This window comes from Hemicordylus capensis, chromosome 5 (assembly GCF_027244095.1).
Source record: "Hemicordylus capensis ecotype Gifberg chromosome 5, rHemCap1.1.pri, whole genome shotgun sequence".
Taxonomy (NCBI): Eukaryota; Metazoa; Chordata; class Lepidosauria; order Squamata; family Cordylidae; genus Hemicordylus; species Hemicordylus capensis.
Window position 1 is genome coordinate 148345967 of NC_069661.1, and position 16986 is coordinate 148362952.

Below are 16986 nucleotides of genomic sequence, written 5' to 3' on the forward strand. Positions count from 1 at the left end.
TAGACATACTTGGTGAATATGATGGATGAAGAAAGTGCCTAAAGCAACATTCTTCATTTCTTGAAAGCTGACATTCATTTGGGTGTTCTGGGTTTTTACTCAGCATTCACTATTTCCCCCCCTTTCCCAAAAAGAGCCATGCATTTTAGAGAGTACTCTATTTAGTATCATCAGTCTTATTTTCAAAATTATGTGCATTTTTCTTTGGCTCTGTGAAGTGACAGCAGGCATAAAAAGAAGCCAGTGTTTATTTTAGCTTTTCCTGACCTACTTTGGCTAATTGTCAGACACAAGGACATCTCCAACAACAGTATGACATACATTTGTTGTAATACATGAATGCACTTTTATTCATGGGGTGTATAAAAGATAAAAGGACTGGAATGAGATTCAGAAGATGGTTGTGAACTAGAATGCTAAAATGGCATTCACCTCTGATTTTCAGTGCCCCAGACTGTCAAAAAGGCAACACTCATTTCAAAAAATGTACTGCTGGCCAATAAATCCTATCCTGTAATTTTTTCCACATTAACTGCTCTTTTGGAACACACTGGCATAATACTGTATGACTTGGAATTAAAAATTTTGCTGGGTTGCATTTCAGCATCATAGAAGCAAAGCTGAAAGCAACCAGCAAAGTTATTTAGTCTAATCACATTAGTCTAGTTACATTAGCCTAATGTAAACCATCTTGAGCCATTTTAGGAAGGGCGGTATATAAATTGAATTAATTAATGAATTAATCAATCAAATGAATAAATAAATCACTTGCACTGAGATTGGAAATGTGTAATGCACTGAACATCTGTACCTATCTAGGCTTTCTGTGACAGTGTTGGATGTTCTGCTCTTTCTCTGGGTGCCTACTGTTCCATTGCTTATGTTCATGAATGTATTTTGAACATGTTCAGAAAAAGTCCAAGTTGCTGCCCTCCTGGTACTGTAAAACTTCAGAATTCAGGTCTTGCATGTCTGAATGCTCCCCAACTTTAAAAACTTCCTGCACCTGATACCAGAGAGAAGGATGGGCTAGATCTCTTGCCCTGAAGATTTACTCGCTAGAGATTTCTTTAAAATACATTGGAAGTTGGATGCTATTTTGGTACTGTTTTTTGTTCAATTTTTTCGAGTAAAGACAGAAAATCTACTGTTTCCATTTTTAATATATGGCCTGTCTGAAGCAGATCTTTTTATTCAACCATCTTACTGCTTACCAAGCTTGTAAAGATCAATTTGTAATACATCAGTTTTCCTTGGCTTTGCTACATGCTTTCTGAATGTTAAGAAAATTCAAGAACTATAGTATCATGTAATCAGTATTAAATCACAGTGATGACACAAGGTGTCTTTACTTGCCATCTGTACATTTGTGCATGTGTATGAGACAAGAGAATGAGACAAGAGAAAGGACCAATATCTAGGTTCAGTCACAGTCAAAACAAAATCCAAGAGAACCCAGATTTATGAAATTGTAAATTTATATTAATTTAAGTTAAAAGTTAAAACAAATAACCCAATAAAATCAGTCAGTGTCATTCAGTATATTGTATAATCATAGAAATCCAAAGTTCTATTTTCAACTATTGGTCTATATCCAAAGAGTGGCATCCATCCAAACTGGAAACTGTATTGGAGGCTAATTCACAATATCCAAAGTATCCACGAAAGTGAAACACCAGTCAACCATTCTTATACCCAAAGAGAGATTCTCTCTTTGGGTATAAGAATGGTTGGCTGTTGTTTGGATGGATGCCACTGAAGAAGTCTGGAACAAGCCAAAACACATCTGGCAATCAAGCACAGTGGTGATGCAAATAACATAGAACTCACACAGAGGAACATTCATCTTTGTTAGTCCCTGCAGATGCATAAATAGGCCCTGCTTGGGCAACAGTGAATGCTGTTTCCACCATGTTGTATACCAAGACGTTTTGAACCACTCTTTGGATATAGATCAATATTTAAGAACAGAACTTTGGATCCAGTGGGCATACCAAGTTCTATGATTATACAGTATATTGAATGACTTACTGACTGCTTTAATTAAGTTATTTGTATTAATTTTTAAATAATACACTTATATTAATATAAATTTATAATTTCATAAATCTGGATTCTTTGGGATTTTGTTTTGCATGTATATCACACAATTAGATGCTTGGGATAGTCATGTGAAAGAACCACCCTCCCCACACACAAACACACTTTTTCTTAACATCGGTAATGTCAGGCAAAATGATTGATAGGGAACTATTAACCTAAAGGTCTTCTAAAGCAGCATAGGCTCAAGGAAAACATTTTGTGCAGTATTGCAGAGCTTTGAAGATACTGTCTTCATCATTCATCTAAACTGTCTGCATTTATTTTTCAGCACTGATAAACTGTCAAGTGAATTATGAGATACAGGCCTTGGGGTTAATTTATAGAAATAAATCGTCATAGATGCAAAATAAATCCACCCTTCCAGGCTCTACTTATTGACTGTTTTTAAACTCATCTCACTTTGAACAATTTAGCTCTTCTCTAGCATGTGTTCTGTTTGGGAGGGGGTAAGAAGTGTAAACATAACTTTTAGCACAGACAAAAACATTTATATGCTTAGACACAATGTTTTCTATTCAATTAGGAGGTTGTAAAGATCATGTAGATAGTATCCTTTTGTTAAAAAAACACATACCTACAATAACAGTTTCCCACTCTGCTTCTGTGTTGGTCTGAAGGAAAATTCAAGATAATATTTTGCCCCCTACTCATCTAGATTTCCATTTTTGTTTCTCTGATTGACAGAATAAAGATACTCTACCAATAGTCCAACCCTAAACATATCTACTCAAAAGAAAGTCACCCAGAAGTAATGCAGGGTCCTATGGCACTAACATAATAATTGTATTGTATTGTAGCATATGCTTTCCTGCATTTCTCTTCATCAGAATCCTGATTCTCAGTTCCTCATCAGAATCCTCAAATCCACCAGTTCCCAGTTGGTGTGTGTGTGTGTGTGTGTGTGTGTGTGTGCTTGTCTGTCTATGTGTACACACTGTCTGTGTGTATGCATGCACGTAAATTTATAACATGTTATTTATTTTTATTTATTTATTTATTTACATTTATATCCCACTCTTCCTCCAAGGAGCCCAGAGCGGTATACTACATACTTAAGTTCCTCCTCACAACAACCCTGTGAAGTAGGTTAGGCTGAGAGAGAAGTGACTGGCCCAGAGTCACCCAGCAAGTATCATGGCTGAATAGGGATTTGAACTCGGGTCTCCCCGGTCCTAGTCCAGCACTCTAACCACTACACCACGCTGGTGCATACATACATATATGACATACATGTATATATGTCATAGACTTACACACATGTGTGCAAAGGGGAAAAATGTGAACAGTGGGAAGCAGCCACTTCTGCCATTGCTTCAGTATGGCGTGCAAAAATGATTTCTTTCCAGTCTCACCTTTCCTTCTGCTGTCCACCTTGAAAATATTTCCCTGTTAACTGGGATTGGGAAAACATTTTGCACATAGGTAGCATTGTAATTTGGGGCAACATTAGTCTGGATGCTGTTCACTGAGGTCAATTGAAAGAAAATAAATTTAAGATGGTACCCCGAAATTCCTATAACTAGCAAATCCCTTCTGTACATTACCAAGTACTGTACACATAATTTTGTGTGCATAGTCTGAATTAGAAACAAAGCTGTAAAGACAAGACAGTTGTGGTTCATGATTTATTCAAGACACCCATGTTCTCTATCTTTCCCTTTTGCCATAGTGTCCCCTGCATCTCTCTGTGTGTCTTTGATTTTGTATAGGATATAGAGAAAGGATTATCAGTCTCTCAACAGATATCATATGAAGGTGCCTTCTACTGAATCAGATCACTGGTCTATTTAAGTCAGTATTGTCTTTTGTCTAGACTGATTGGCAGTGTCTCTCCAGGGTTTCAGATGGGTCTTTTCACAGCCCTACCTGGAGATGCCAGGAATTGAACCTGGAACTTCCTGCATACAAACCATGTCCTCTGCTACTAAGCTACAGTATATATCTGTGATTCCTACATGCTCAGAAAAAGATATATCCTTCATTTACTGGATGCTGGCAATTTTTTAAAAAAAACCTTTCTCCATCTTGCCATCTTGTGAACTAGTCAAAGTCAACTGGTTGGCCTCTTAGGCAGAATGTTGGTCTGAATGTCATCTTGTTCTGATCCAGCAAGGTTATGTTCTTCAAAACAAAACCTGCCATACATAATTTCATTCACAGAAAAGACTGGATGAAGAAGTGAGCGGTGGGGATCTCTGGAAAGAGGAAGAATGAGAAAGGCATATGAGGCCAATAAGTATTTTCTGGCATGCAGAACATTGGCTTCTCTACATATCTGCAGAATGAAGCAGAAACAACATTACAGCAATTCCTGGTGACAACAAATAGGTACTATGACATTGACTGAGGGGAGGAGGACGCCAATGTGACTCATCCAGACAAATCATGTTTCAACCTGAAAACTGCATCATTCCTAACTCAAGCAACTAATCATGGATATTGAAACCATGGTGCTTTGTTGGGATGTCCCAGACTTAACCAGCACAATTCCACAGTTGAGCCTGCAATGGGCAAGCCACTGAGGATTTTAGAGGAGTGGAGCAGAAATAAGCAGAAACAACTGCCATCTATAGTGCCAGCCAAGTAAATGTACCCCCAGCCATTTGAGCATCCAAAAGGAGAAGTCCATCAATACCCCCAATGTACTTGCTCTTTCATGGGGAGTGCAACACCATCCAAAACCAGTTGAATCCCCTCATCCCAGTTGGCTTGCCTGCTGACCAACAGCACTTCCGTCTTGCCCAGATTAAATCTCAGTTTATTAGCCCACTTCCAACCCATCACAGACTCCAGCCCCCAATTCGGGACACCCACTGCCTCCCTCAATAGTTACGCAGCACTAACTCTGGGCTCTCCCTTCAAGAACAGGCAAAAGCCACTCCAAAGCAGTGCCTCCAATCCCCACTCTCAAGAGGCGATCCAGAAGGATCCCGTGGTCGATAGTATCAAACACTGCTGAGAGGTCAAACAGAACAAACAGGGATACACTCCCCCTGTCAGTTCCTGGCATAGGCCATCCACTAGGGTGACCAAGACAGTTTCAGTCCCATACCCAGGACAGAAACCAGTTTGAAAAGGGTGTAGATAATCCATATCTTCCAAGACCCCTTGCCACTGGGATGCCACTGCACACCCTATCATCTTGTCCAAAAAGAGAAGGTTAGAAACAGGTCTCTAGTTGTCCAGGTTGGAGGGATCGAGGGAGCGTTTTTTTAATAGTGGTCTTACCGTTGCCTCCTTGAGGCATGGTGATATCTTGCCCTCCCATAATGAAACACTGATTATAGATTTATACCAGCAGGTGTGTCAGTCTTTTTGCTGACACACTTTACTGTATTGACATTAAGCTGTGTTTACATTAAGAAGCATGAATCCCGTTAATTGATGATGCACATTATATAGGCAAATATTCATTTAAAGTGCACCAGTGTCTGTCACACCACACAACGATGTAAACAAAGGAGCATAGGGAATAGGTTCCCTGCACACTTCTCTGCCACCATAATGTATCTCGGTCCACCTAGCTAGGGAAGCTAGTGTTTCCCTGCTTCTCTTTTCGGTCCTTTCTTATCTCTGCAGAGCTGAATTGGATACTACAATATTATAAGCAGTAATATGTTATATATTCATCAAGCTGTTGATGAATTATTGGCTGGAAAATATTTTCAGTGATCCTTCATGTCCCCTTTTGATTGTATTCAAAGAAGTTAACACTTGGTCCTGGAAAGGGTTTACATCACCTGTAGTGGTGTCATTAGACTTCTCTGAATCATACTCTATATAAAGATTGTGGGAACAGAGTGAGCAAAAAAAATTACTTTGGTGTCTTTGTTGGAGACATCCTGACAAATGGATAGAGTAGTTTGAATACCTAAGATGACACTATTTTATAGAAATTTTTGGTATGTTTCCTTTGTTTTACCATGCTGTCACAAGGAAATTCATGGTATGTTTTACTGTGCTATCACAAAGAAATTCAGAATGATAGAATTAGGATAGCATTTACTAAAGCTCAGCTAAATTTGATTATTGAAATGTGAATTAATTCAGCTTTCTAATTAAGCAGAAAATGAGAACACAGACTGAGTGTGTGTGTCTGTGTGTATGACCTCATCAGTCAACTCTGGTTGGTTCACAACAAGTAAAATACCAACATATCCATTAAAACCAGTGGATGATTAAAAACAATATAAAACAGTTTAAAACAATTTAAAATGATATAGGAACCATGGAAGACTTGTATTACTGGCCTTCTTTTGTAGGCCAGTAATGTTGTTCAGCCAAGCATCAGATTTCTGTAGGAACGCATCCCACAGCCTAGAGGCAACAGAGGAGAAGGCCAAACAAACAAACTGGTGGCAGCTGAAGGCAGACCTCCCCAAATATCCTTAATGTGCGGTGGGGATAATGTAAAACAAGGTGATCTCTAAGGTCACTCTGGCCTAAGCCATTGAGAGCTTTAAAGGTAAGAGCCGGCACTTTGTATTTTGCATGGAGACATATTGGCAGCCAGTACAACTGTTTAAGTACAGGCATGATGTGGTCTCTCCAGGTTGCCACAGAGACCGATCTGGCTGCCACATTTTGAAGTAACTGAAGTTTCTGGACCAAGTACAAAGGCAGTCCTATGTAGAGCACATTGCAATAGTCCAGCCTAGAGGTTACTAGCTGATGCACCATTCTTTTAAGGTTGTTCTCTTCAAGGAATGGGTGCAGCTGTCGAATCAGCTGAAGCTAATAGAAAGCACTCTTAGCCATAGGCTCCACCTGAGTTTTATTTCAGAACCGCAGCTTATCGTCTTGAAAATCCAAGCTGGAGCCTTCCTTAGCTCCTGTCACTTCTTATTACTATGGAAACCACATGGTGAAGGTGGAGTAAAAACATGTTCTATGGTGAGGGGGTAGCAGGAAAATTGCTTTGGACAGGCTGTGGATGCAAAGGTTTACACCTCATCTGCATTCCAGTCCCAGGAGAGACTGCATGTATGAGTTTGATTGTACTTTTACTTTTGTCCTCCACTAGACTGGTTGTTGGCACTTGTATGGAATTGACCTGCACGGTTCCAGTTATCCTGCAGGAAATTAATATACAATGCAGGCCCCCATCTGCCAGCTTTGGGACTGGAGAGGAAATATTTGTTTGTAACCTTTTCTTTAAATAAATCCTTGTAGTTCTTCAGTACTAAAGAAATGTCTCAAGACCTCTTGCTTTGCTGCTTTCTCACCAAACTGGTTTTGCTTTGCTATTGGGGGACTGAACTGCCATTCTTCCCCTACAATTAGTATGGTGGAAAGAGCTGACTTCTCCCTCTGATATATGGTTCTGATCTAAGCTGGGGGCTCCATAGAAGCTTTTAACCAAAGTAAAAGATGTTGGGAAATCTGGGTAGTTTGGCTCTGCAATGCCCAAGAGTCATGGGGGGTAAAATGTCACATTTATAAACATACTACAGGATTGCGGGGTGGGGGGGATGTTTTGCTTTTTTGGATATTTTTAAAGAACATAAAACATAAAAGCAGCCCTGCTGGATCAGGCCCAAGGCCTATCTAGTTGCCCCACCAGATGCCTCTGGAAAGCCCAAATGCAAGAGCTGAGCGCATGCACTTTCTCCTGTTGTTCTTCCCTTGCAGCTGGTGTTTAGAGGCATTTTGCCTCTAAACACTGGAGGTGGCCTATAGCAATAGCAATAGCACTTACATTTATATACCGCTTTATAGCCAGAGCTCTCTAAGCGGTTTACAATGATTTAGCATATTGCCCCCAACATTCTGGGTACTCATTTTACCGACCTCAGAAGGATGGAAGGCTTGAGCCCCTGGTCAGGATCGAACTTGTAACCTTCTGGTTACAGGGCGGCAGTTTTTACCACTGCGCCACCAGGGGCTCTTTTATATATTTTTTATAGCCCTCAGACTAATAGCCATTGCTAAACTTGTCCTCTGTGAATTTATCTAAATCCTTCTTAAAGCCATCTAGGCTGTCACTCACTACAGCTTGTGGCAGATAATTCCATAGGTTTTGAAATTATGCTTTGTATGAACATTTATGCATTGTATGAAAAAGTATTTCCTTTTATCAGTTGTAAATTTGTTGGCAATCAGTTTCATGGGATGACCCCTGGTTCTTGTGTTATAAGAGAGGGAGAAGAATTTCTTTCTATCCACTTTCTCCACACCTTGCATGATTTTATAGACCTCTATCATGTCTCCCCTCAGTCATCTTTTATTCTAAACTAATAAGCCCCAGGTGTTGTAGCCTTGCCTTGTAAGGAAGGTGTTCTAGGCCCCTGGTCATCTTGGTTTCCCTCTTCTGCACCTTGTCCAGTTCTACAATGTTCTTCTTAAGCTGTAAAGGCATTGTGATATTAGCAGTTTTATTTTCAGTCCCCTTCCTAATTATTCCAGCCATGGAATTGGCCTTTTTCACAGCTGCTGCACATTGACAGTTCCAACAAGCTGTCCAACACAACCCCAGACCTCTTTCCTGGTCAGTCACCAACAGATCAGACCCCACCAGTGTATATGGGAAGTTTTTGCCCCCTCCCCCATTATTTATCACTTTATACTTGCTAACATTGAACCGCATTTGCCATTTTGTTGCCCGCTCCACAAAGGAGAGATCCTTTTGGAGCTCCTCACAATCTGTTGTGGATTTCACTACCCTAAATAGTTTGGTAACATCTGCAAATTTGGCCACCTTTCTGCTTACCCCAATTTCTAGATCATTTATGAATAAATTAAAAATCACTGGTCCCAGTACAGATCTCTGGGAGACCCCACTTTTTACTTACTTCCATTGTGAAAACTCTCCACTTATACCTACCCTATGTTTCCTGTCCTTCAACCAGTTATCATTCCACACATGTACTTGTCCCCTTGTCCCATGACTGCTAAATCTTCTCAAGAATCTTTGATGAGGAACTTTGTTGAAAGTTTTTTGAAAGTCCAAGATTCTATGTCAACCGGATCACCTTTATCCACATGCCTGTTGACAATCTCAAGGAACTCCAAACGGTTATGAAAGCAAGATTTACCTTTGCAGAAGCCATGTTGGTTCTCCTTCAGCAGGGCCTGTTCTTCTATACGTTTAACAATGTTATACTTGAGAATGCTTTCCATCAATTTCCCTGCACCAGACGTTAAGCTAACCAGTCTGTAATTTCCCAGATAGCCCCTGGATCCCCTTTTGAATATTGGTATTACATTGGCTACTTTCCAGTCCTCTGGTACAGAGCATGATTGTAGGGATAAGTTACATATTTTTTCAAGGACATTGGCAATTTAACATTTGAGTTCTTTAAGGACTCTTAGGTGGATGCCATCTGGCCCTGGGATTTCTTAATTTTTCCTGACAGTTTAGAACATAATCTCTTGGCACCTCTCTGACTCAGTTCTTTCACCTCTGTCCCTGAGATGCTTGGTTCATGAACAGGTATACACTCAAAATCCTCTGCCATGAAGACAGATGCAAAGAACTCATTTAGCTTAATAATCCCTTTCACTCCCTCATCATCTAATGGTCCAACCACCTCCCTGGCAAGTTTGCTGCTTTTCGTGTATTTAAAGAAATTTTTGTTATTTCCCTTGATGCTTTTGGCTAAATGTTCCTCAGACTCACTTTTCACATTCGTTATTGTCTTCTTGCATTTCTTTGGCCAGAGTGTGTGTTCCTTTATGTTCTCTTCATTTGAGCAGGCCTTCCAATTTCTGAAGGTAGCCTTCTTCCCCTTTATAGCTTCCTTGACTTTACTTGTTAGCCATGCTGGGATCTTCCCGGACTTGGTGGTACCTTTCCTCCTTTTCAGTATGCATTCTAACTGGGCTACTATAATTGTGGATTTAAATAAACTCCATGCATTCTGGAGCGAAGTGACTAAGTAAGTGGTTTTCTTACCATCAAACAATTCATTTTAGAGAAGTTTCCTCATCTGAAGTTCAAACCTCTGCTAACTTGGCAAAGAGGCACCTTTTAACATGGTGATTCTCTTTTATTTAGCAGGGGGAGAGCAACTTGCCCTATGCACCCAAAACACAGTATCTCCAGTGGCTGTTGCTGGTGTCTATCTTTTGTTTCTTTTTAGATTGTGAGCCCTTTGGGGACAGGGATCCATCTTATTTGTTTATTATTACTCTGTGTAAACTGCCTTGAGCCATTTTTGGAAGGGTATAGAAATCAAAGAAAGAAAGAAAGAATCTGTGTTAGACTTCCTTGGCAATTCCCTCCTCGCATATATGCTGAATTTGATCACACTATGGTCACTTTCACTGTTTTTGTTTTGTTTTAAATGCAGCATTGGTTGGGTTTCTTCCATGACATTATTGCTAAACCATGTGAATGACATAGAGCTTCTCTTGTGTGGGTGAGGACATTTGACTGGAATAGGTAGCTGTTTGTGTAATGTTTAGCACTTGTATCACACTTCACAGTGTCAATATGCTGCAGAGACATTAATGTCATAAGGCCTTTGCAAGTTATCAAGTCTGTTTTTAGATCACTTTGCTATTTTGAGTGCACACAAGAGCTGAAATGTGCAAAAGTAGGATTCCCCCCCCCATATAGAATCCCCCTTTACCCCAAAGATAAAATACTTTTTTACAGTAGCTGGAAAGAAATATGGTCTAATAGTGATAAGATTCTTCTTATGTTTCCAACTTTTGTTCTTTGAGCCTGGAACTTATTACTGTTGCCATTTTCTGTTGATGCAAGTACAGTATATGCAAGCTTCTGGGCAGCAGAGGAATCGGGTAACAAATGCAAGCTCGTGACTTACATATTTTGTTTGGCATTGCCCTGGACCAATAATTACCAAAATTTGTGAGCACACTGAAGGTTCACCTAGAAATATTAGCTGTGCTGTGAGAAACAAATTGATTAAACAGTTAAAGGATCCTGTGAATCCCAAATAGCCACACAAAGAGGCGTCACCCCACCACTATGTACCTGCATGATTTATAGCCCTTCCTTTGCCTCTTCTATCGGCTCCCAGTGGAAAGTATAATTCTGCTGCATCTCTCATCAAGCATGATTGGATCACTCAATTGCTCTTGATGTAAAGATTCAGCATATTTATCCACTCTCAGAGACATGAGGTGGGTGGGCTCTTTTGAACATGGATAATTATTGCTCTTAAACACTATAATCTAAAAAATAAACATTTTCAGCAATAAGACTGAAGTGCATCTCCAATTTTAATTTATACTTTAACAAGTGTGCTTCAACTATCAGATGTCTGGAAAACACTGTCTTGGACCAACACAGCAACTCTCTTTGCCCAACCTTCTCTGCTTTTAAAATGGCACCTTTAACAATTCATACTTTACCTTGAAGAGTTTTTAATGGAGAAAACAAAAGGTAGATGTGTGGAATGAAATAGTATTTAGTACATGACAATTTTAAAAATACGATGCATTCGATTAAAATGATAATTGGCACCAGAAATGGTATTTCTCAAACATATAAATTGGTTAACATTTACATGTGAATTGTGACCGGCTATTAAATTTTTTTGAGACCGACAGAACATTGAATACAAACTGTGAAGAGGGCTTAATAACAGTGACATTTCCTGAAAAGAGAAATTCTGTGCACATCAGCTCTGCTAATTATGCTTAAACAGGTAGTGGTAGTTTAACCCTTTCACTAAAGGCAGCTTTTATCTCCTTTTATTTTTTCTTTGGTGAAGCCAGCAGTCCAAACTTTTATTTAGATGGCACTCCAGCCTAGTATGGTGAGTGTTAAGGGTACAGATGAAGTTCTAAGGATATAAATGCAAGAATGGGAAGTATCTTTAAGTGTTGTGAAGGTCGGCAGGAAATTAAGGAAAATGTCTTGGCAGGAGCAAATCCATGAAGGAATGGGAAGGGTCCTAAGATGTGGACTTTTAACCAAGTTTTGCAACAGAGCCATGTGGTTGTCTTTGGTAAAATACAGGAAAGGTTAACCATTGCCATCTCCCATGCAGTATGAGATGATGCCTTTCAGCATTTTCTTGTATCGCTGCTACCCGATATAGGAGTTTCCCATAGTTTGGGAAACATACCAGCAAATATTTGGTATGTTTGAGGTTATGTATGTAAGAGGTTAAACCACTAACCTCTTGCTCCCTAGGCAAGTTACTTTCCCACTGCACCATTAGGTGGTTTGTAACGTCTAGCTGAATCCCTGCTGGTATTTTTCCCAGACTATGGGAAACACCTATATCAGGCAGCAGCAATATAGGAAGGTGCTGAAAGGCATCATCTCATACTGTGTGAGAGCTGGCAATGGTAAACTCCTCCAAAGAAAAGATTCTACCAAAAGAAAACCGCAGGGCTCTGTGGTCGCCAGGAGTTGACACCGACTTGACGGCACAACTTTTGCCTTGCAACAATTTTAAACCCCTGCAACTATTTCTGCTAGAGGGGGTTTCCAGAGTTCCAGCAATCCTGCTGCAAGCGCAGGGTGGCTCAAATCACTCAGCAGCTGTTACCTGTGAGTAGGCCCATTGGATACAATGGGCTTACCTATGCATAACATTTGCTGTGTGGTGGCAGGAGGAGCTCATTTGTATGCTATTGCTGTGCTGGCAATTCCTATCCCATTTCCCCAGCCAAGTGTTTTTTGTAGTAGCCTGCTTCCTTCTTTTCCCAGTGACTCACTGTGCCTGGACCAGTGGCCCCAAAGAGGGACTTCTTCAGACTTTTTAGCAAAGCATGCATATGTTATACCAATTAGCTTTTTATACAATTTTTAAAATGGAGGCTTTTTAGAGACTTTTTTTGGTGACCAGCACCAACTATTTCCAATTTTTTAAAAAAAAATACCTGGACCTGGCAACCCTAAGTAGGAGGCATAGAAGAGACAAAAGGTAGATTATATTTCTATAATGGTGCTGTACATGAATATATATGTATGAAATAAATACAGGATTGTATCACAGACACAAACAAGTAGTGCAACATTTGAAGGACATGGCCAAGCTGGTTTAGAGAGAAGGAAGTGGTCATTACTCATTCTGTTTGCAGATGGAGAGGATGAAGGTGTGCAATACAGACTTATTTGAACAATAACAGCATGTCAGAGCACAGAACTGGGCAGATGAATAAATTCCCAGCTTACATGTCAGCTAGATCACACCATCTACCTGCCCCGGCAATGCAGTTCTGTTTATAGCTGAGAAGAGAGTACCCATCAGCTGAAGCTAGGACTGGGGCCAAGGCACCATGCTGCCTGCTATTTGCCCCAGGCCCAGCCATTAAACTGAAGGTGGAGACAATTTAGCCTGCTTTTGATTCAGATCTAATAGCACTCCAATAGGGGAAGGGCTACCCACCATTCGGAATGTGCACACAGGTTCGACATCAAATATGTTCAACATTGAACCAGTTCAGTTTGACCGTTCGGGGTCAAACCGAACCATCCCGTTTGGTCTGCCCCCGGACTGTTCAGGGGGGTTCATGGAATTTAGTTTTTTAAATTTTTTAAAAATTAACTTACCTCCTTCGGGGGAGATGTTGAAGGTGGATGGGGGGGTCCATGGAGGTTTCCCCTCCCCCCCGGCCTCCCTTCATGCTCATACTGGCTCTTTGGCCCGTTCAGACCTTCCCCCTCTGGTGCAGCAGCCATTTTGGAGTCCACCACGCCTGTGCAATTGGCCTCTGCGTGGACCGAAGAGCCAGTATGGGCATGAAGGGAGACCGGCAGGGGGAGGGGGAACCTCTGCAGACCCTCCCCCCACCCCCACTGCCTCCAACAACTCCCCCAAAGGGGGTAAAAAAAATTTAATTTAAAAAAACAAAAATTGTTCATGAACCCCTCCCCCCTGAATTGAACCGGGGGCGGGGGTTTGAGGGGGTGCCAGACCAATCTGGCCTGTTCCAATTCAGGTCCGGTCTGGACTCGAACTAAACCAAACCAGCAGATTCCATGCACACCCCTACTCACCATAAGAATCTGCCAACTGGGGCAGTGTTTGTTATGCCCCAAACAGCATAACTGATCTTCCTTCCAGTTCCCACCACCACAGACAGGTACTACTAAAAGAATGTGCTACCTTGAGGATGCCTAGCAAACTGAATGGTAAGCCCTGCCCTCAAGCCCAACATATAATCCTCCCTCTGGCTTGAGCAAGGTGGATTCCATCGGGAAAAGAATTCCTGGCAACAATGTGGAACCATAGCTGCTTAATAAACATGCCACCCTCCAGGACATAGTCCTGGCATTCAGGTTTACCCTATTAACAGCCACAATATCTTCACTGCCGGCCAACTGCAAGTGAACATTTCAACAAAACAATGTATCTTTGGAACAAAACTGTTAGCCTGTTCAGGTCCCTTGCTAGCACAGGAATAGCACCAGACTTGTAATGTTTTCCAGGAGGTTCTCCTCATCTGGATGACCCTAATGTCCAATGGGGCTCCACCATGGTCAGCTATTCAATGCAAGGGACAAAGTCACTCCAGTGCATCTCTTGCCTGTACTCGCCAGGAAGTTCTGCTTTGGGGTGAACTTCCAATGAAAAGCCCAGTAGTGGATGCTTTGTCCCACAACCATACTGATGCTGCTGCACACCAGCTGCCCAAGTCTGGGGAGACATATAGAGAAGAGGCATGAGGTTATCAAGCAACAATTCGATTGAATCATTTTTAAGATCCAGCAAACATAAGGCTTGTAGGCTTTAGATGAACCCGCCTGCCCTCGGCAGGGAAAGGGCTTTAAGATCCCTTTAAATGGCATGCAAGCCCTTATTCTTATTATCTATATATTTATTTCTCCTGGGTGTGACATGGAATGTGCGTCCCGGCAAGCCAGCTGATTGGCTGGGGCGCAGGCCAATGGCAGCAGCAGAGGGGCACTATTTTTCTGTTATTCTGAGAAGGGATCATGATGACTTCCTAGGAAGGGACATGTATATGAGGGAGGGCAAGGTTTCCTGGGATGTGGTCCACGGTGACCAAGGATGCTCTTGCGATGGCAGACCCCAGCAAAGCAGTCCAGGAACACTCAAGCATACTCCTGCCCCTGTGTCAGCTTATGGATTGAGTATTCGCCCTTTCATGAGAGGGCCAGTCCACAGGGGAGGACCAGAAGTTCCAAGGACTTCAGTCCTCTGTCAGACTGCACGCTCATGAGGTAGGCCATCCAAATCAAGGGTGCTCCACTTGTGTGGGTTCCCTGTTCTCTCTGGTAAAGAATAGAACATGTACACTGTGACCCCCTCCTCTCCAGGGCAACCCTTTAATACTCCCAAGGAGTATTGGCCACTCCATATATCTGGGGGTACTGGGTGGGCAGACTAGGGAAACACCAGGACTGGGGATAGATTATTTACTTTCATTCGAATTTCATGGGTTTGGACCGCAGTTGCAGTGTATGAAGATTGGCCGCTGCAGGAAATCGTGGGAGAGGGGACTGCCAATTATCACCAATCCCAGGAAGGTAGGGTCACTATACTGAGCAAAGAATATCAGATTAAAAGGCATGGTAAAATAGTACATACCAAAACTTTATGAAAAACATATCTTAACATATACAGAATAAAAATAACTGTAAACAATAGCCATCTTGACTGGCCAAGGGTGTCAGAGAAGTAGAACACAACGTTTTTGAGCATCTTTCCTGTCATCACCAATATCAACAACTTGCAACCTTGATATAAACAAAACACAGTTTAATTGCATAAGAGAAAATGTCATTCATAGTCAGGAGGCATCAAGTCATCATTTTCACGCAAGTTGTCAGTTCAGTTCAGTTTAGCCTGTGCTAAACTTACAATAGGCTCTAGCAAAGTACTTGTCATCAGATGCCTATAAAAATCCTCATGAACAGTAACCTAAGATTCAGAACTTAACTTTTTTGCAATGATTTCAGACAACGGCTTGGAAAGCAACCAGAGTTCCCAGAGGCAAAAGACCATCATGTAATCCAGCGAACCTCTAGACCATCAAAATATTATGTATGTAAGATTAATTCTGTTAAACTTGATATTACTTACATGACTGAACAACAGATGGAGCTTTAGCAGTCAAATGTACATGTCAAAAAGATTACATAAAAGCTAATAATGATGACCTATCTAAACTGTATTTTGAACTTGAAGTAGACCATGATTTGTAGATTACAGATACAAGCTTAATTCTTGTTAAAACAAATTATTGAAATGGGAAAGGGTGGGGTATACAGCATTTCCATGATTTATCCCACTCCATTTTAGGTGCTGCTGGTGGTGGGATGTTCACTCAGTGTTGCAATTGTAGCATCACATGACAATTGAGAAGATTCTTTTTTTCAAGGAAAAGGCCAATGGAGAATGGAGGAGATTTCAGAGAGCTGTGGACTGGAGCAGTTATAAAATGTAAGGAAATGATTTGGCATGTTTCAATAAGCCTTGTACAGTATGGAAATAAAACAATTAGGCCTCAGAAAGGGGTTCACCTTCCAGGGCTGTGGCTGACATAGCAGCTCCGATCCTTATGATGACTGACGGCCAACCCCTGACTACCTGTGACAGCAGCAACCACTGTCTACTCCTGACTGGGCTGCAGCACAAATGGTGGGTTTGGAGCCCCTTGTGGGTTATGGATTCACCACCTTCTCTCCATTTGTGTGCTGCTACCTTTTGCTTCTATGCTTACTATCTAGCAATAAGGAAGAGCCACTGCTGTTCCAGCAGAGAGAAGCCAAAGGAGCTGTTGGATCCTAGCAGCCACCATGTTGGATCCTAGCAGCAGTGATGGCTCCCCCTAGTGGTCTAGCAAAGGAGGGAAAGGGTGTTGGGTTTTTTTAAGGTACTCTAATTATCGGTGGACACATGTTGCCCAGCAACCCCCTAACCCTCCATTGGCTTGTGTGGTCTTCCTCTTCCTTTCTACCTTCTTCTCTGTCAAGAAACTGTCTTCTCCCTT

General features: G+C 41.4%; 1 protein-coding gene across 21 annotated transcripts in view; it reads left to right on the top strand.

The window, feature by feature from the left end:
- MAGI2 (membrane associated guanylate kinase, WW and PDZ domain containing 2) overlaps positions 1–16986 on the top strand; it is a 953479-nt gene that overhangs the window by 325767 nt on the left and 610726 nt on the right. Inside the window, exon 1 of one of the 21 annotated variants that reach the window (XM_053251278.1) lies at positions 16370–16436. The exons of the other annotated variants lie outside the window; for them this stretch is intronic. Within the exon in view, the coding sequence (XP_053107253.1) occupies positions 16385–16436 (52 nt within the window). The 5' untranslated portion in view covers positions 16370–16384. Of the gene's footprint in view, positions 1–16369; positions 16437–16986 lie in introns of those variants that run through there. 21 annotated transcript variants of the gene reach the window in all.